Source organism: Nannobrachium achirus (assembly GCF_963921795.1).
Source record: "Nannobrachium achirus genome assembly, chromosome: 1".
Lineage (NCBI taxonomy): Eukaryota > Metazoa > Chordata > Actinopteri > Myctophiformes > Myctophidae > Nannobrachium > Nannobrachium achirus.
In genome coordinates this window covers 60,469,176-60,491,546 of record NC_137810.1, presented here as the reverse complement: position 1 = coordinate 60,491,546, position 22,371 = coordinate 60,469,176, and the positions used below count along the sequence as shown (strand labels likewise).

General features: G+C 43.1%; 1 protein-coding gene across 1 annotated transcript in view; it reads right to left on the bottom strand.

Moving 5' to 3' along the window:
- LOC308289128 (3',5'-cyclic-AMP phosphodiesterase 4C-like) overlaps positions 1 to 11,317 on the bottom strand; it is a gene marked incomplete at its 3' end in the record, with an annotated part of 48,629 nt that extends 37,312 nt beyond the window's left edge. The window contains exon 1 of the mRNA XM_080730710.1: positions 10,114 to 11,317. Coding sequence (XP_080586836.1) covers positions 10,114 to 10,271 — 158 coding nt within the window. The 5' untranslated portion in view covers positions 10,272 to 11,317. The remainder of the gene's footprint in view (positions 1 to 10,113) is intronic.
- Between the last annotated feature and the right edge of the window lie 11,054 nt (positions 11,318 to 22,371).

Sequence of the window (22,371 nt, the reverse complement as noted above, 5' to 3'; positions counted from 1 at the left end):
TTTTGATACAAAATACTTTTGTACTTTTACTCAAGTGCAATTTAATTTCAAACTTCTACTTGTGGCAGAGTATTTCTACATTGCAGTATTGATACTTTTACATACTGCAAGTAAAAATGTTTGTACTTTTTCCCACAACTGTTGATTTAGAAAGGAACAGCTCCCCACTGCGAACCGGATCCCATCGTTCATTTCAAAGAACATCCCAACTCTAATTGGAACCAAATAGGGTCCATTTGGTTCCATAGACGAGGAACTGCTGGAGTGTATCAACCATGAGCATACATGTCTGGCAAGCTATATTGGGCCAGGGCCCAACTTTTTGAGGCGTCCTTTGGACAAGTACATTTCCCATTCACTTGTCCAGGCACAAAAGTCACTTGTCCGGATAACGTGTCATGCCCTGCCTGAGCAGTGTACAATGTCAGGTAGTACACCTGTCTGGGGCTCAAGCCTGAGCTCACTAGTCACCGAGACCGCTACAACAATGGGACGATCACCCTCAAGTTTACAAGAGAGACAGTGTTAAACTAGTCTATGAAATGAACATTTCTGTGGTGTTAAGGCCTTGTATGTTGTCCATGGTTCTTTTAAACTGTTTTTAACTTTAGATACATTTATTATTGTTATTTATGTATTGTTTTTAATTATGTGTATTATGGAGCACCCCCAACACAAGTTTTTTACAGTGCATGTACTTAAACATCTTGAATCTTGTTGAAAGTGCTCAAAACAGTGTTAAATAAGACTTTCACCGAGACAAAACAAGGAGTAGACGCTGTAAACACCACAATTTAGCAATAATGAAATAAAATAAATTGAATAAAGACAAGACAAAAAAAGAAACGAAACAACCTATTAGAATGGGGGGAAAAAGAAAGATGATCACCCTCTCAACAGTCATTCATCAACCGTCTTATACCCTCTGTGGAGAAACTCCCAGAATGCCTTTTGCCCCGAGGAAACAACAAATAGCCGCCTGGACGAGGATGCTGCGAGGTGTCAGGGAGCTGAACCTGTCAGCGGTGATCGCCTGCATCCACTTCAAAAGAGCTTGTGTTCACCACAAACTGACGGGAACTCACGAGACGTTCTCCGGGCCTACATGGCGTTCTCAAGAGCAGTGCTTCTCAACCTGTGGGCCGGGGTCCCCACATTATTTGGGTCGGGTCCCCAGATGATTAACTTAATGTGCAACATTGTTTTCTCACTCAACAGTAAATAAACCAACATAAAGTTTAACAACACTAGTACATCGTCGTTGTTGGGTGGAAATCTCGTATCTCCAAATTTGTACGTTCTTTCGCAAATCATACAAGGCCGTCGCACAAAAGTAGTTAGGGTAGTTTAAATCATTTTTAAAATGATAAATTCAAAACGAACGGTTTTGGACATACAAGATTTTCACCTGACAACGACGAAAACTGTCGCTGGAGTAGCGGGAACGCCACTGTTGCCCCCTGCAATGTTGTGGCCCTCGGCTTGGTACCCTAGACATGATTCGGCCCTTGGGGAAAACTAATTGAGGAACCCTGGTATAGAGGGTATCTGCACATTTCTAAACTGACAATTTAAGGGACCCATAAACATTTTTTGTCCGCGACCCACAAATGGGTCCCGACCCACTGTTTGGGAACCAGTGTTCTAGATCAGGGGTTCCCAAACTGTTTTGTCTCAGGGCACCCCATAAATATTTTTTTAATCCGAGGCACCCCTACATTATAATTTTCACTCCCAGCACCTTACATTTATAGCATATCGTCGTTGTCGGGTGGAAACCTTGTATGTCCAAAACCGTTCGTTTTGTATTTATCATCTCTAAAATGTACTAAACTAGTGAAAACAGCAGATCTACAAGCACACAACGTGCTTGTAGATCGGCTGTTTTCACTAGTTCTTGTATGCTGAAGCAGGGCTTTGCTTTACCAAAAGACGTACACATTTGAAACTTGGAGATACAAGGTTTCTGCCCGACAGTGACGATATTTTAGCGATTATGTTGCGAGGAAAACGTTGAGATAATAGCCATTTTGGTTAGAACTGAGTCAACTGACTGAAAATAACTTTGTACTTCAAGTTTAAAATGATTCTAAATATTGAATAGAGTCCAAATAAATTCCATATGTCATCAAATGATCTCGCGGCACCCCTGGAGTGCCGCCACGGCACCCCCTGGGGTGCCCCGGCCGTCACCCACTTTGAAAACCCCTGTTCTAGAGGGTGACACCCTGGTCCCTGGCTTTCCTGTGGGGATTGGACCAAAGCCCAATCAGTGGCAGGGAGGAGATACTGGGGTTCACGCTAGGGCTGTCACGATATGACATTTTACATGACGATTAATTGTCACTCAAATAATTGTGATTAACGATTTAATTGTGTTTTTGTCGTTGATAATTACATTTCTGTTTGGCTTTTAGGCTTTGAAGTTGCACATGGCAGATATGACAAAGAACCTAAATATACAAAGAAATTATGGACATATTTGACAACTTTCTACTTAAAAAATAACATTGATGGTGGAAATAGCCGATCTACAAGAGCTTGTAGATCTGCTATTTCCACAAGTTTTTACTTTGAAAAAAATATATATGAAACATTTTCAACATTCACGATTGTGACGATTATGTAAAATAATTGCGATTAGACGATTATGTAATAATTGTGACAACCCTAGTTCACGCCGGCCCCGAGGAAGAGTCATTATTATTATTCCACTGCACAAAGACAGACATGACAGGATAAGGGGAGCGAGAGAGACAGACAGCTTCATACATGTATTTGACTTGACTTGAGGAGAGCCCATTTCACGCGACACAAGTCATGGAGGTCAACAGCTTACAGCTACTGTACTGTACAACCCTTCGCAAAGGGTGTGAACTGAAGCCACAGAAACACACACACACACACACACACACACACACACACACACACACACACACACACACACACACACACACACACACACACACACACACACACACACACACACACACACACACACACACACACACACACACACACACACATTGTCAGAGTAGTATTGGTGGGCTGTGCTGACGCTGACTTTGACCACAGAGACTTTCTGACGTCAGCTGTGGTTTTCCCCTCCGAGAACAAGCCCTCGTGGCCCGCCGCGCACACACACACACGCACACACACACGCGCACGCGCACGCTCACGCACACGCACACACACACACACACACACACACACAGCCCTGCAACCCTCTGATAGACTACTATCCCCAACTGTCACACAACGGTCTCCCAAATGTCGCCCCGATGTAAGAGTCAAGAGGACCCTCAGGAGTCAGGACCCCTGAAAAGCCACGCAACACAGCATTCCTCTACTGTATGGGTCTTCAACAGGGGGTCCGGGACCCCTAGGTGGTCCTCAAAAGTTACTAGGGGGGGGGGGGGGGCTTTGGGTCCCACCAGAATCTCCCTGCTCTGGAGGGACATTTACTGAAAATAGCAGATCTCCAAGCTCACAACGCATTGCAGCTGCGATGCGGTGTGAGCTTGTAAAATGTCTATTTTCGGTTTCGGCACAGAGATTTGTGCAGAGGGGACAAAAGAGTACTGAGCCAAAGGTCTCAAGTTGTGTCTGAAAATTCACATTAACACCAATCCAACACTGATGACAGTGCTGTCACGCAGCCATCTATGACATCTAGGGAAAAGTTTAAACACAATTTTATACAATATGTAGTGGGGGTCCCTGCTTCATCTCTCTCAGCTAAGGGGTCCTTGGCCTGAAAATCATTGAAGACCCTTGCTCTTTATATGTATACTGTTCCATCAACCGATATACAGTGCAAGCACAAACTGGTGTCACATAATGTAACTGTCATGAGGCTAACTGTCATGACAAGCATATCTACACAAGCTATGATACAATACAGTACATCAGTGGTTCTCAACCTGTGGGTCGGGACCCCCAGGGGGGGGGTCCCCAAAATTATTTTGGGGGGTCCCCAGATGATTAACTATATGTGCAACATTGTTTTCCCACTCAACAGTAAACAAACCAACATAACGTTTAAGTGTATAGAGGGTTTATGCACATTTCTAACGTGACAATTTAAGGACAATTTAAGGATAAGGGCCAAATTGTCAAATATTAAAGGCATAAATTGTGAAAATAGCAGATCTACATGCTCGTGTTGCGAGGCGTTGATCTGCTATTTTCAAAACAGAACCATGTTAAACAAAAATGTAATGTCTCAACTCTTAGTGTTTGTCAGGGTGGGGGGGTGGGGGGTTCCCCAGTTAAAATATGATTATTTTGGGTGTCGCGGCCTGAAAAGGTTGAGAACCACGGATGTAGCTAACTGTCATGAAGAGAAGAGAAGAGAAGAGAAGAGAAGAGAAGAGAAGAGAAGAGAAGAGAAGAGAAGAGATCAAATGCAGTGTGCGTTAAACATTCAGTTTGACGTCAACACATTTTAATGTAACTCTCAGTGTGTTTAGGGGTTTCCAGACGTCTCTCTGGCATCTCATCTCATCTGATCCGACTGCCGCTCGCTGACCTCAGACGTGTCTGGGCGTGTTTCTGCGTGCCATTTTGTTTATCTGTTTGTGCACTTTCCGTGCGTTCGCTCCTACTAAAAAGCAGACCATAAATCTGGGTCTCTGCTGGTCTGGCGCTGCGTGGTGACACTTTAAAAAGCCCACAGTTCACTCCCACAGCCGTCCACCAAAGCGACAGAGTTGTCAGAGTGGAACCACTTTTACTCAAGCTCTGCACTTAATGAGTATTAGCCTTATTCACGGCCCGCCCACTCAGCATCCCCCGGGTGCTGAAGTCACATCTTGAAGGGGAAAATCCTACTATAGCCTATAGAGTTAACACAGAAATCGCTAATTTAATGCAATTTCCGAATAGTAAAGTATAAAATACGGCTAGCATGATCAAGAACACAAGATAGTAAAAGGCACAAAGCATTATAATTTACTTTACCGTTCGAAATAATGATTTGTTGGCTTTAAGTCCAGCTATTTCTGTTATAGTTTCCCCTTCTAAAAGGATGTCAGCACCCGGGGGATGCTGAGAAATTTGCTGAGTGGGCGGGCCGTGAATAAGGCTTATTTCCATTTCAAATGCTTTAAAATGCATTACATATCTCACAGGATTTTTTTTTTTTTCGTTTTTCGTTTTTTTTTTATACTCCACTACTACAATTATTTGACAACTTTAGTTACTACTTTGCATATTTAGATTAATAATACAAAACATGCATTACTAACAATTTATGAAGTATAATTATGTGTTAAGCAATCCAATAATATTATACGGTGAAATGGACCACTCGTGCATATTGCATAAAGAGCACTTTTTCATGTGCAACTGTGTTTTGCAAATACCATTGTAATCTTTTTGTCCAGAACCTTTACTTATAACAGAGTATTTTGTCACTGTCAGGGAGAAACCTACACTATACATATTTCAACTTTATATGTTTTTTCGTAAATTAAGGCTAAAGTAATAATTACATCGGACCCATTGAAAAACAAGTTTTTTTTTTCCATTGTTGGAAACAAAGGTACAAGGTTTCCACCCGACAATGACGATTTCTACATCATATAAAACCAGAGCTCTTCTTCCACCTCTGGATGAAAGGCAGATTTGGATGATTATACAGCTACAGCTGGAGTTTCCTCTAGGTCACTGTGTCATTAGACTCACATTTACCTCAGTAAAAGTTAACGATACTGTCTGCAATATAGGAACAACTCGGCTAGGAGTAAATACTCAGTGGTATTATCATTACCCTGTCAGAATACCCTGTCAGGTGTCAAAATGCACTTACAATACCAAATTAAAGGTACTCATGAATCATGATTAAGAAAGGCCCATGTACTGTACAATTTTTTTTTTTTATATATAATTATTTTAACTTTTTGTCAAACTTGAAAATAGCCAATACACAAGCTCACGACGTGATGCGATGAGACACGTTGGGAACTTGTAGATCCGACATATCCGAAGGATAAAACAGGCCTTAATTGGTTAACTTACGTTTCGCAATAACACATCTTCAAAGCAACTAAAGTTGTCAAATAATGAAGAAGTACACTGGAGATGAAGTGGGAGTAGAACTAATAAAGTATCGAAAAACGATAACACTCAAAGTGCCTCAAAATGTGTACTTCTTCGGCCTCAGTAACTGCACTGGAGTTACTTTTCCAGTGCCGCCGTGTTATTAGAGACATGTGGTGGACTCATCAGAGCTCATACAGTAAGTACATGGACATGTGACTCAGCCTCCTATTAGGGGCGTTTTGGCTTTGAAGCTGCAGCTTTATAGGCCCGGCCTGACATTATAAGCCATTGGGAGCGGGAACGCAATATGTGTCACGTTTCAAACTTTGGCTATTCAAAAATAGCAGATCTACAAGGTCATAGCGCGGCACCGAGTGCCGCGCTATGACCTTGTCGATCTGCTATTTTTTGAGAAACCGTGAAAATAGGTTGCAAATCTTTGAATATATATTCTTTTAAAGCGAACATTTTTTACTCAAAATCTTTGCTTCTGGGGGCGTCCCTGGAACGACATATTTTGAGATGGAAGGGTCTGCTATAGGGGACTATAGGGGTCCATGACATTAAAAACTGTGAGCATCACATATAAAGAAACGTATGTTTTTTTTTTCTCTCCAGAAAACCATTAGACCCATAGATAGATAGAAGACATTTTTAGGTATTTTTCAGTTCTTAATAGGATAAATGAGGCTTTGATGTGCGGTGAGTGCATCGGGACGCGCGTCACGCCGCAGCGCGGAAGAGCAGCTCCACTCAGTCAAGACCACCTTCCTCCCTCCGTCCACCGGCTGCTTTGAGCAGCACGGAGACGGAAGAATTTAATCTCTCATCATCCCCTGACAGCCACCGGTGGGGGCCACGAGGGTAATGGAAGTGGGGGTGCCCCCCCCAATTAATCGTCGAAAACGCTGAGATTGTATTGATAATATTGATAATATCGTCGTTGTCGGGTGAAAAACTTGTATGTCCAAAACCGTTCGTTTTGCATTTGCCATTTTAAAAATGATTTAAACTAGTGAAAACAGCCGATCTACAAGCACACAACGCCTCGCGGTGCGAGGCGTTGTGTGCTTGTAGATCTGCTGTTTTCACTACTCTTGTGCGATGGCCTTGCATGATGAAGCAGGGCTTTACTTTGCGAAAGAACATACAAATTTGAAACTTGGAGATACGAGGTTTCCACCCGACAACGACAATATACTAGTAAGACGCCCTAAGGGGCGAGGTCGTGCACATGGGAGCGTGCACGCATCTTCCTGGGTGACAGCAGACTGCTGGGTATGGGATCAACTTTGACCAAAGAAATGCACAGACCTGGTTGGTTGTTTTTAAGTTGGACAAAATGCGGCCATTATTTTTCACCAAATATGGAGATGACCGACGTCAGACATCTATGATGATAGACCACACGAGACTGACACAATATGTCCATATATGGGCATTCCCAGAATATTGATGGCATCAGAGATCTCCATATATGAGCATAAAAGGGACAAGGGATCTGATGTCATCAATACATCAGATCACACCTCAGCGTGACACATGTGAGTGAGTGAGTGAGTGAGTGAGTGAGTGAGTGAGTGAGTGAGTGAGAGAGTGAGAGTCTTCTTCTTTCGTGGATCATCGTCTTTGATGATTGGTTGACGACATTTAATTTCACAAGATTCCTTGTACTTAGGGGAGGCCGTTATAGAGAGAGTGAGAGAGAGTGAGTGAGAGAGTGAGTGAGTGAGTGAGCGAGCGAGGGAATGAGTGAACGAGCGAGTAAGAGCGAGTGAGTGATTGAGTGAGAGTGCGAGAGTGAGTGATAGAGCAAGAGTGTGAGTGAAAACAGTCAGTATACCGTAAATGTGACAACACATAAAGAATATGACTGTGACCGCAGGTAGCAAGTTTACTATGAGAACGGTCACAGCTTGACCGTATGTATACGTGTAACGCTTGACACGGTGGTTCCCCTGACACATCACTGTGACATCACAGGTTACATCGCAGTGATGTCAGATACTCAGAGCATGGCCAAGACAGATGGGGCGAGGTCGCTTTTTGCCCTTAGGCGTCTTACTGGTTGGTAGTAATGTTGTGAGCTGCTGTCAGAATGTCGCCCCACACACACACACACACACACACACACACACACACACACACACACACACACACACACACACACACACACACACACACACACACACACACACACACACACACACACACACACACACACACACACACACACACACAATTATCTAGGAGATAAAACAGACCAGGGTTTGTAATCTATAAAGTGCAAGGGAATCTACAACGACAAACAGAGCCAGGGATGTGATCAGCTCAGGAAAGGCTCCTCAAACGAGGTGTGAATTCCTATAATCTCGGTTTCTCCGTCAATTCCTGGAAAACAAACAATGGACAATTCCCACCAGCGAGGGTCGGCTCGGCATCCATTCCTTGAAAGTCATGTTTAGATTAGGTCAGGGAACCCCCACAGAACTCTGGGAGTATGAGAGCGTGCAAACACATGTGAACTCTCAGAGTTACAGTTTACAGTTTAGGCATTTAGCAGACGCTTTTAATCCAAAGCGAGTTACAGATTAGGGATGGGACGATATTTGCGATTTGCGATATTATTGCAATAATCAAAATCCATTATCCTGGGGTGGAACATTTGCCGAAAAATAGCATGCGTTGTGAGCTTGAAGATCGGCTATTTTTTGGCAAAGACATTTGATAGAGAGTGAAAAAAGTCTGTATCAAGTATGTATATTATAAGTACATTTTACCAATTATAGAGGGTTAAGTGGTAAAAGGTGAATTGATCCCAGTGCATGACTGAGGACGATATCACAATATATTAAATCTCCACGATACGATTATCGTGAGTGTTATTTATCATGATAAACGATAATATCGCTTATCGTCCCCTCCCTATTACAGATCCCTTTGGTTCTTAACTAAAAACAATTTTGCTGGGGACTAGCGATGGAGCTCGAAACACACGCCTGTTACATAGTCGTATTGAGTACCTGGTATCAATAAGCTTTGGGCTTATATTATTAAGCCTGTTATCGAGCATATAGTGTCCCATGACATCATGTTTAAACAATCAAGACAAGAGGCGATCAAGAAATCATTACAGTACTATTCCTAATATGAAGCCATTTAACACTTATTGCACATTAATGAATGGTTGTTTTAATGATAGGCAACATATTTTTTACTTTGGTTAATTGTCATCTTCATAGATGGTGGTCAGACACAAACTCACAGTCACAACAACTGGACAATAATAAATGATACCATTTATGTTCAGAATTGCTCAATAGTGGGCTTGATAAAAACCCGGCTCAATAAGCAGGATCGATAAGGTGCTCATTATCAATAGAAATGAACGAGCTCCATCCCTACTGGGGACCCCCTGGAACCCCCTCAAGGACCCCTGGGGGTCCCCACTTAGAGAGGCATTGCAGTACCATCTCTTGCTCGGCAGATTTGAAAACGAGAGTGCAGGTCTATAATAAATCAGTGGATCTCAAAGTGGGTCCCCGGGGACCCCCAGGGTCCTTGACAACGGGGTTCCCCGTGCAAAAATGAGGAACAGTTTCAACCACTTAAGCACTATTTCAAAAAGACGCGACAATAGTTGTTGTCATTTGTTGTTGCCACTTTGAAATCGGTTTACCTATGACTTGCAAACAATAGGTTGGCAACAGGATGAAAGCGGTTCATTTCACTACAATTATTAAGCGAAAAGGTATGAAGAGAATGCCCTACTTCACGCAAATAACTAACCCTATCTCTAACCCTTACCCTAAACGTAACCTCTATGGAAGTGTCGCCACTCCGACAATAAGAAGTCAATTTCGGAGTGGCGACATGTCGGAATGGAGAGCGACACCCCGCATATTAGTGAAAATAGCAGATCTACAAACACGCAACGCCTCGCGATGCGAGGCGTTGTGTGCTTGTAGATCAGCTATTTTCATAGTTTGAAATCTTTTCGTAAAATAACAATAAAAAAGGAACAGTGTGGGACAGTAAAACGAGATGTTTCGTGTTTTTTTTTATTACCGCCTGCGTTTTTGCACGATGTCGATGGGCCTGTTGACGGCACAGGGCGAGCCTCCTCCTCCTCCTCCTCCGCCGCCGGCGGTATTCCCGTTACGGAACCTGAAGGCGCGCTCCTGCAGCGACGGAGGCAGGAACATGCAGTTCGTCGGCAGACTCATCCTTATGTCCTCCCCAACCCCCCCCCCAGTCCACCTTCCTCTGTGGAGCTCAGCCCGGGGAGGCCCACCGGGCCCCGGCCGCCCGCCGGCCAGACACACCGGAGCACTGCAGCGTTGGCCCGGGGGCCGGTCAGCTCCGTCTACCTCACCAGCAGTCGCTTTGGCAAGTAGCCGAGCATGATGATGATGTAGACCTTCCTGGTCTGACGCCGAGAGAAACTTTAGTTCACCTTGTGTTTTAGCCACAGCAGTTCTCTTGTCCTTCTTAAGGAAACTAAAAGAAAAAAAAAGTGGGAAAAAAAAAAACAAGAAAAGAAAAGGTCAGGGAGTGCTCTCGGACGTCCGAAAAGAACGCGTGACGAAGGTGCTCGTGGGTCAAGGGATACCCGAAAGTTCAGACAAAAAAGGAGAGAAAAGATCCGAGGCACTCTTCTTGGGCAAAAAAGTTCAAAAAGCTATTTCATCATAGACATCTTTAAAAAAAACAATGCTTCTTGTCAAACGTATAGAGGCACAACAGCAGCCTTCTTCAGGGACCTGACTTCTTTTCTTTCTTCTTCAACTCTTCCCCCGTCCTGTTCTCTGACAGCTAATAGCGCGCGTCCTCTCCTCTCGGCGCATGTGTCTCCTCGCAGCCCCAGCCCGGTCCCGTCGTTGTTAGGACAAACACAAGAGGGAGGAAGGGACCACGCACGCGTTCAGAGTGACAGGATTCTTGGGAAAATTAGCGGGGCGAGGAGGAGTGAGGAGGAGGAGGGGCGCGCCGGCGGCGGAAAAAAAGAGAAATCCTCCTCAGGAAGTTTTGCCCCGCATTCCTCCTGCTTCTCTCCGAAAGAAGGACAGAAACAAATGTGCTCCTCGCTGGTGGAGAAGTCATTTCCTAACTCCCTCTCATGTGGTCTGTCTGGGCCTCCGAGAGGAGTGTTTGCCGCACTCGGACTGAGCGTTCCTACGGAGTGGAAAAGGCTCTCCGCGCCGCCCGAGCCTCACAACAACAACACGCTTAATACATGAATGGAACACAGTCTGCTCTGCTCCCATTCAGGTTCAAGTGTTGGTGGTCGTGTGACATGTGGGCTCTTACGTCTAAACGCGCCCCTCTCTCTCTCTGTGTGTGTGTGTGTGTGTGTGTGTGTGTGTGTGTGTGTGTGTGTGTGTGTGTGTGTGTGTGTGTGTGTGTGTGTGTGCGCGCACTCCACTCGCTTCTTCCTAGGCAAGACTCCCCCTGACAGTTGAACACATGTGGCAACAGTTCCATGAAAAAGACATCATACTGTGTGTGTGTGTGTGTGTGTGTGTGTGTGTGTGTGTGTGTGTGTGTGTGTGTGTGTGTGTGTGTGTGGTGAGGTCAGCGTTGTGAAAACAGGGCAGTCTTTGAGGCAGCGTGGCTTTTGACTCTCTAGAGTTTAACCCTTAGTGGGCTCAGGAAACACACGCACGCACGCAACACACACACACACACACACACACACACACACACACACACACACACACACACACACACACACACACACACACACACACACACACACACACACACACACACACACACACACACACACACACACACACACACACACACACATGCTGCATTCACACAAACGTACACACATGCACCACAAGAGCACAACTGCATATAGTGGAAATGACTGCATGTTAAAGGAGTAGTTCACCGCCAAAATTACTTTTCTTCTTCTATTGATCTATTGATTACTCTATTGGTCCCCATCCGGAACACATTGGGGGGAAATTTACTATAATTGGTCGAAAGTTACAATGAAAAGGTCCACCGGCTGTCAGTCTGCCCGTCACATCACACTTTTGCCCTACTCATATCTCCGCCACCATTGCCCCTATCCATGCCAAACTTTGCACACACACTCCTTGGCTGGCAAATCACAACCTCCACCCCTGATTTCTCACATGCCCCTCTTCTAGTGCCACCATCAGGCCGATTTTTGCTGAACACATTTTTAGACACTGCTCCTACAGATTTTGGCCTACAATCACGCAAAGCGGTACACAGTATGTGTAGAGTCATGTCATCTGTCCCATTTCCCATATTCCCTCCTGATTGCCTTTTAAAGTTTGTGCATGTGACATGACGGTCACTTATCTCCCGATTAGGTAGTCTTACTGGTACATTTGTTGTGACAAATACAAATAAAAATAGTCCCCATGGCATGAGTAATCAATAGGGAAATGTACTACTTTTATGCTCTAAATGAACCACATAAATTGAACAAAAGAATTATGTAATAATGTTGTGGTTGTAATTAATCACACCTGCTAATGTGTGTCTCATTGAAACAAGTTCAGTGTTGCTGTCAATGCTGCACCGTCCAGTACAGAGAATGTTCAACTTTCAAATGGATGTGATACTGATAACCGATATGTGACCGATATATGTATGCATAATGAAAACAGGCCTTTTTCTGGGAGGATTGTGCAAAGATTTTAACCCAATATGATTATGCAAAGGTACAGTGACAATAGTACTACAGACAGGTGCTTTCTTAAACCAGTGGTTCTCAAAGTGGATTCCAGGGACTCTGACTCCCATACATGTCTGTAACTCTGACAGTGTACACTGTCAGAGTTAAGGGGAGACCTTGAAATTTGAAAGTTTGAGAAACACTGTCTTAAACCAATGTCTTTATTAAAGACTTAACTTTATTGTTTACTCGTCAGTCAAGGTGTCTGAGAAAAAGAGAGTGACACAGAGACATGTATAGTATGACCAACTGCCTGTCTGAGACGTGTGGTATAATGACTGTGAGGACAAGCCAGGCTTGTTACAAGCCTTCAACACACATGTCGTGCTGATATTTGAAGAATTATTACTATTTTTCTATCGGGGAGACATTTCACCGATACGATATGATCCAATATGACCAAATAAGGGCATATCGGTGCCCGATATAGTCGGACACTAACTCTAACCATTCTTTTAAACTTCAAAATTAGCAGTTCATATACAAGCTCATAGCAAGCTTGTAGATACATCGTAGAAAATCATGCAAAAAATTATATATATATTTAAAACGTATGTTTCTAAGTCAGTGGTTCTCAAACCTTTTCATGTCAAGGACCCCTAGAATCATATGTATTTTTTTCAGATCTACAAGCTCACGGCAGGGCACTCCGTGCCGTGCTGTGCTTGCACGTTATGCAATTTTTCAATAGTGACCAATGTGTAAAAGAAGTGTTTAAAGTGGTGGAAACGCTCCAGGTCTTAATGGGTTAATGCAGTATGTACACCTGCATCAACACCTGTCCTTCACCTGTCTCTACCCTCACCCTGTGACGAATGGCTTGTCACAATGTTACACCACACACACACACACACACACACACACACACACACACACACACACACACACACACACACACACACACACACACACACACACACACACACACACACACAGATTGGTGGAGTCAATGGACTCTGATGAGCTCATGAACTTGGAAGGGCTGCTGTTGAAATCACCGGGTAAATATTTGTCTGATGGGGCTGAGGGCGTGCGGGACAGCACGACATGTTGGCACACGAACACACGCCAACATACGTGAGAATACACGCCCCGACACATTTCATGACAACCGTCATGACGTGGGCTTCTCGCTACCCAAAGTCCCACCAAGTGGAGTTAACATTGTAACCATATTGACTCAAGTTAACTGTACTTAATTACAGTATATCCATGTTTTTTTTGCCTCACTACATAGGGGCAAATATTGAACTTTTACTCAAGTGTAGGCCCGTCACAATTATTACATAATCGTCTAATCACAATTATTTTACACAATCGCAATTATTTTGGCATAATCGTCATAATCGTGTTCATATATTTTATTTTGTCTTTTTCATTTATTTTTTTTTAAATAGCAGATCTACAAGCTCACAACGAGTCGCGGCCTGTTGTGAGCTTGTAGATCGGCTATTTCCACTATCAATGTTCTTTTTTAAGTATAATGTCAAATATGTCTTTGCATATTTAGTTTTAGTGTCATATGTGCCATGTGCAACTTCAAAGCCTAAAAGCCAAACAGAAATGTAATTGTCAACCACAAAAACACAATTAAATCATTAATCGCGTGAGTGACAATTAATCGTCATGTAAAATGTCATAATCGTGACAGCCCTACTCAAGTACAATTATTTGAAAACCCTTGTGCAGTGGTTCTCAAACTCTCAAACTGTAAACAACTTTTTCATCCAAGGCACGCCTGAATTACTTACTTTAACCCATTTAGAACGGGTACACATTTTGTGTATCATTATTTTATGCTTTAACTATTGAAAAATAGCAGATATACAAGCTCACAGCGCGGCACCGAGTGCCGCGCTGCGAGCTTGTAGATCTGCTATTTTTGAAAAGTCGTGAACATTTGAATTTTCTATAAGTGTCTTTTGAATCCTTCTAATTCTAGGCCTAAATGGGTTTATATGACCTGTCATTCATGTCATATTACGGTAGGTAAACAATAAACATGTAAATCTTTCCCCCTAAGATACAGCATGTGTCACGAGGAAAATTTGAGAATAGTCGTTTCCATTACCACAGATTGGAAATAACTTCATACACTACTTGACATTTAACTATGTGAACCCCAGCAATCCCTCTTCTGGGGGGGGACATTCACCACAAATAGCAGATCTACAGCAGAAAGCTCCATGCCAGCGCACGCAAACGCACACTCGCTTTTTTGTGGTCCACTAGATTCAGTGAATGTTTCCTTCTTGCACTGATTATCTCAGTGATTATTCACTCGAAGCCTTTTTTGATAGAGAGAGAGAGAGAGAGAGAGAGAGAGAGAGAGAGAGAGAGAGAGAGAGAGAGAGAGAGAGAGAGAGCGAGCCAGCGAGCACTGGGCGACTGAGAATTTACGCTCCCTGAGATGATAACATATCAGTCTGTCATCTTCCAGTGGCACACACATACGCCCCCTCCGGGTTTAAAATAGAACTGCAATATCAGCGGACATCACAGGAGCTTCTAGACACACAGACACCACATAAACAACAACAATGATAAACAATAAGAATATATTGGACAATTTGTCCATTCCAACATTCATCCAATTTTTCCTTTAGTTATTTTGACATTCATATTAAAGTTTTAGTTTTTCATTAAAATAAAAAGTCAAGTGTCTTTTTCATTTCATAATAACAGTACATTCTACAGGATGATTGATAAGTATTTGGCTGCGGACCCTCATTTATTTTTTATTTTTTTCCCCGCACCCAGGACTTCCATAAGAGAAGATTTATCAATATTTGCAATTTTTCCAGAATGGCACATCTCTGTGAGCTTGGAGATCTGCTATCGTACAATAGCTGGATGATAATAAAACGGGGCTTAAAGGTTGAAAACGTCACTCATTTTGCTGGGGACCCCCTGGAACCCCACCAAGGACCACTGGCGGGTCCCCAGACCCCACTTTGAGAAGCAGAGTCCTGCAGTGTGACAGGTGACACGTTGTGAGGTCTATGAACTCTGGCTGCCTGACCTCTGACCTTTCTGAAAACTGCTGAATAAACTGAACTACGTGAACCCCTCTCACACACACACACACACACACACACACACACACACACACACACACACACACACACACACACACACACACACACACACACACACACACACACACACACACACACACACACTACACACACACACACACACACACGGTAACTGTATGCCAGCTGGCAGGGGCAGCCTTCAGACATGTGAATGACATGCTAATATTAGCGTCTTACAAAGCTGTAGTGTCAAACATATCCTGTGTGTGTGTATGTGTGTAGTGCGTGTGTGTGTGTGTGTGTGTGTGTGTGTGTGTGTGTGTGTGTGTGTGTGTGTGTGTGTGGGCTTGCAAAGCTATCTTTGTGGATGATGTCCCCACAAAGATAGTACAATCCAGGGAAAAAAACATGTGGGGACAAATTAATACGTCCCCACAAGGTCTTTAGGGGTTAGGTTAAGGGTTAGGGTTAGGGTTTAGGGTTAGGGTTAAAATGAATGGAATGTCCCCACAAAGATAGTAGACTATGTGTAATGTCCCCACAAAGTAGAAATTGCAAACCTGTGTGTGTGTGTGTGTGTGTGTGTGTGTGTGTGTGTGTGTGTGTGTGTGTGTGTGGGCTTGCAAAGCTATCTTTGTGGGGACATCATGTCCCCACAAAGATAGTACAATCCAGGGAAAAAAACATGTGGGGACAAATTAATACGTCCCCACAAGGTCTTTAGGGGTTAGGTTAAGGGTTAGGGTTAGGGTTTAGGGTTAGGGTTAAAATGAATGGAATGTCCCCACAAAGATAGTAGACTATGTGTAATGTCCCCACAAAGTAGAAATTGCAAACCTGTGTGTGTGTGTGTGTGTGTGTGTGTGTGTGTGTGTGTGTGTGTGTGTGTGTGTGTGTGTGTGTGTGTGTGTGTGTGTGTGTGTGTGTGCGTGCGTGCGTGCATGTCTTCTAAATCCTAACAGTTTTCTGAAAAGAAAAAAAAAGAAAAAAAGAAAAGAAAAGAAATATCTCGCTAGATCAGTGGTTCTCAAACTTTGTCATTAAGGACCCCCAAAATGATATGTATTTGGCCGTGAACCTCTATCTCAAAATATTTAGTTCCAGGGACCCCCAGAAGCAAAGATTTGAGTTAAAAATGTTCGCTCTGAATTAGGATCTTGCCTTAACTTAGATGCAGAATAGATACACACGTGTAGTGCTATGCCTCAATATGTCCATGTAGCAGACAGAATATTGGCTCCACCTAGTGGAGAGATCTATACAAAAGTGACCAAATGGCCTGACAGTTAGTAGTAAACACAGCATTACTGTACTTACTACCACCAACATATCCTGAGGCTACAATAGAGAGCTGGAGCTGTGCACAGAACTTTGGAAGGCACTGCCACGTGCATAACTTACATTCTTAAATCAAAAACTGTATTTGAAAGAAGACAATTAGCCCATTCATTGCTAGTGGACAGTACCACATGAATTAAATAATTCCACCCAGAAAAAGCAAAAGGGTATATACTTCGCATATTGTCTCATTCGGGTGGAAACCTCATAATACAAGGTTTCCACGATATGCGAAGAATCATGTCCAAAAATGTTACTTTTCAGGATAAAAAAGAGGGGAAAATAGCAGATAAACAAATGATGCTTTTGTGTGATGATGTAGTATGATTAAGTAGAATATAGTAGAATATGCAGATACAAGGTTTCTGCCCCACAGCAACAATATTCCTATATTAAAATTATAATCCTATATTACAATTCACCCTTTATCAAGTCCCGCCTGTTGTATCGCCCCTCTTCACACCCATTGGTTGCTGTGTCTTGGTGGGACATTCGGTGGGACACTCCATCCACTACCATTTTAATTCAGTTGCTTCATATTGTTATTCTGTGTTCAATTCTAATTTCAAACTTGGTTTCAGTCAAATGGAGCTGCTCAGTGGCAGTATAGTGACTCAGCAAGTTTTTTGTGGGTCCTATTAACTTTACTATAGCCTACAGGAAAATAAATAGACAAAATAAATCTGCTTTAAGTAACATGTGAGGGGTCAAACTATTTTTTTTTTTTTTTTCATGATTCTGAATCCATTGCAAGCATTTGTTTTGCACAAAACATTCCTTGGACTAAAAACAGCTCTCACAAAACTGCACAAATAATGTTTTTCTTGCAAAAACAAATGCTTGCAATGGAATCAGAATCATGAAAAAAACCTACTTTGACCCCTCAAATGCTGCTACTTAACTTTATTGTGTCTATTTTGTTTGGGACACATCAGAGACGGTACCCAAAGGAACAAACACACAGAAGAGACAGCAGTGACCTCACACATCACCAGAATGCATGTTATGATGTTCCCTGGATCACAAGGAAAACACTCCACTGGAAACTGCTCAAAAGCCACTTGGTTAAAAGGAAACAATATTCCACATGACAGCTTGAGCTCGGCAGGAATTGAGGAAGCTGGCAGCCTCCTCAAAGCCTGCACTGACTGGGCATTGTTTTTCTTATCCGATAGGATAGGTCATAATATCTCAAGACACAAGGGATGACCCAGGCACACATGCACACAGACATCAAAGGGGGCTTGAGCCCCTAGCCCTTTTATCCGTCTGTAAAAGTCAATGGAGAAAGACATTCAAATGTCATCTTTCCATGCCATACATGAAGGCAGCATTCAAGAGAAGTGCCTTTTCCAAACTCTCCTGAACTTAAATGCAGCATCTTATGTTGAAATAATTGCCCTCTGTGTAGAAACACATGCCTTTATGCCACATCTCAGTATTGACTTGATTATGCTTAGTTCAGTGTGGTATCAAGCACTGAAAATAGCAGATCTCCAAGCTCACAACGTGTCGCAGCGCCCCTGGTTGACACCAAAGGTGACTCGACTGCCCATGGCAAGTAAATTAAACGTTCGGTGGAGTTTACTTTCAGGGTTGCCCGACAGGCAAGTGCATAAATATTATAAGCTATTCATGAACAATGCTACAGTTTTCACAACTTGCAGTTGCACTCCTTCTGGTTCTTTGAAGTGAACTGCCACTCGGCAGTTATCCATTGGATTTTTTTCTAACTGTGAGGCGACACCGCTACCGACTGCACCGCCGTGCTCCCTTTATTTATCCATTGGATTTAACTTGAATTTGTTCAACAAGCGCACATTTTACCTATCATTTTATAATGGACGATTTACTTTTCGGGCAAGTTGCCAAGTAGAACGTGACCTTTACTTTACCAAACATAATTTCTGTTTCTAAAAAAAAGGAGGTGATGCGGTGCCCCCGCCAGAAGTAAAAACATAAGCCAGCGTTCCTTTTTTAACATAGGTTGCCATTGGATAGATCATAGATAATGATCTGTGGGTCGGCGGTTCAAATCCCAGCAACTCCTGTCCACATGCTGAAGAGTCCTTGAGCAAGACTCTGAACCCCTAGTTGCTCCCGGTGACCAGGATTGGTGATTTGGTGCCTTGCATGGTTCCCTCCGCCATGGGTGTATGAATGTGTGTGTGAATGGGTGAATATAATGCACAATCTATGTAAAGTGCCTTGAATAAAGGCGCTACAAATGTCATCCAGCAGTATTGCAGCTGTTGAGGCCATACGGACAGACAGACATATGAACAGACACACAGACACGGTCAGTTGTTGGAGCGGCCAGCACTGCTAAAAAAAACTACAAGCCTGTCACTGAGCTGAGAGCATCAGTCCAGCAGAGGGCTCTCTGAGCTTGGGAAATGTGGAGAAAACACGCACACACACATGCACACCAGTGGTGTAAAGTAACTTTTACTTGCGTAATGTGCTTTCCAATACTTTTACTTCACTACATCTTGGCTCCAAAGGTTGTACTTTTACTCCACCACAATACATGTATTTGAAAACTTTAGTTACTAGTTACTTTGTAGACTGATTACTCGTACAAAACGTACATAAACACTTCAACCCTATATGCATTTAGTCCATTTGAGAATAGCCGATCTACAAGCTCACAATGCGTCGCGATGCAACATACGACGCATTGTGAGCTTGTAGATCTGCTATGTTCAAAAGACTTTTTTTAATACATTTTGAACATGTGAAATCGGACATTCTGCATAATGAGTACTACTTTTGGACTTAAGTACATTTTGATACCAACACTTTTGTACTTTTACTCGAGTCAATTTGGAATTCCGGACTTCTACTTACAAGTAACAGAGTATTTCTACATTGCAACATTGATTTACTTTGACAAAATGCGATTTAACTTTTTCCACCACTGACACACACACACCACTCACTGCCATCACAGTAGAAAACAACACAATGCTTCAGCTATACTGCACCCCTGTGGATGTGACGCGGGGTGTGAGCTCATGGATCGGCTATTTTGGGGGCGCGCAACACTGTGGTACTTGGAGGTATACAGACCAGGCTCAATGTCCCCCGTGGGACGCACATGAGACACATGTCCTGAGCAGCCAGGCTGGCGTCCTAGTGTGTGTGTGTGTGTGTGTGTGTGTGTGTGTGTGTGCGTGCGTGCGTGCGTGCGTGCGGTTATTTTGGGGGTCCTTTGTTATTGTTATGCATCCATTGCCATTCCATGTCTGCTCTGTGATACCGCGGGCTGCACACAGACTACACACTATAGGCCTTTCCTGGGAAGTCCTGGGATTCTCAGCCTATTGAATTCACTTTATTACCACCATTTATAATGTGAGAAAAATGACAATATAAACTAGTAAGACGCCTCAGGGCGACGGTCGCGCCAATTCTTGGCCATCTGACCAGTGATGTATGTCGGACCAGTTAACCATATATGGAGATCCATGTACTGTATAGTACATCCCTTTTATGCCCGTTGCCCATACATGGAGATCCCTGTCTGAACCAGCCACACAGATATGGGCTGTCTTCCTCCATATATGGGCATTCCCATATGAAGTCCTGTTAGATATGGTCTTAATATTGATGACATCAGGGATCTCTATATATGGGCATAAAAGGGATTCTGTTAGAGCGGTTCCCATGACATCACAACATACAATATCTTTTATGCCCATGGAGATCCCTATCCGAACCAGCCACACAGATATGGGCCATGCCTTGGCCATCTGGCAAGTGATATATATTGATGACATCAGGGATCTTCATATAGGGATCTGTATAGGCATAAAAGGGACACCTGTGATATCACCTGTGATGTCACAGTGATGTGTCAAGGGAACCACAGTGTCAGAGATACATGGATACGTGGACAAGATGTGCCGGACATCACAGTGACATCAGAGCATGATGTCAGAGCGACAAACCCATAGCCCGTAAAAATGTGTACACGCACACGGAGAAAAGCTGTGACATTTCTCATGGTAAACTTCGACCTTCGGTCGCAATAATAACAATAATACCTGATCACTTCAGGAGAGACTGTCCAAATAAAATATCGTCACTGTCAGGCAAAAACCTCGCATCTCGCGTTTCAAATGTGCATGTTATTGTTGGTAAATCAAATCCTTACTTCACACAAAAGTGTCGCACAGAAGTAGTGAAAATAGCCGATCTACAAGCACACAACGCCTCGATGTGTGCTTGTAGATCGGCTATTTTCACTACTTTAAATTGATAAAAAAAGAGGGTGGTTTTGGACATACAAGTTTTCCACCCGACAACAAGGATATACTGGAGCACTAGACTGGTCAGCGCGTGCTTCATTGTTTAGCAGGGGTGACTGACGTTTCCACTGTCGTCTTCCTCGTGGGCAATGTTGATTTTGACGACTAAAACTATGACAAAAATGTTTGTCGACTGCATTTTTTTCACTGTGATGACTAAAACTAAGACTAAATATATTGACAATTTCGTCAACAAAATAAAAACTAGACTAAAACGTTAGGGAGGGACTAGTGGAGAAGTGAGTCATTTTATGTTTGGTTGCTCTCAGGTGTTACTGAAAATAACAGATCTACAAGCTCACAACGCGTCGCGCTGCGACGCGTTGTGAGCTTGTAGATCGGCTATTTTCTGCACGCAACCAAGTGTAAAATCAGCCATTACGATGTCATCAAGGCCTGCCAAAATCATTTTATAATCAAATTTTAGTCGCCTAAAATCTTATGATATTTAGTCGACTAAAATTAGGCTAAAACTAAAACTTTTCAGGTGACTAAATTATGCCTAAAACTAAACAAAATGTTATCAAAAGACTATGACTAAAACTAAATAAAAATTTGCTGTCAAAAACAACACTGGTCATGGGTCAAACAGGTTTGACTTTGAGGAAGACGACAGTGGACACGTGCCGACCAGAGAAGTGCTCCAGTATATATATTTTAATTGGACAGTCTCTTCTGATGTGCACAGGTATTATTCTCTCTGATGCAGGTTGTCCCTGTCAACCTGCTTGCTGCCAAGCATTAAAATCTTCAATGTCTTCCATTGCCAGAATCTTTAGATTCTTACCTTTTAATGTGCACGATGTGCACAGGTCATGCACGGGTCATGCATGGATGATGCACCACAACGTGTGCACGCCATTCACAGCTTTCAAACGAAAAACATTCGCTTGGAAATCCATATAAGATATAGGCT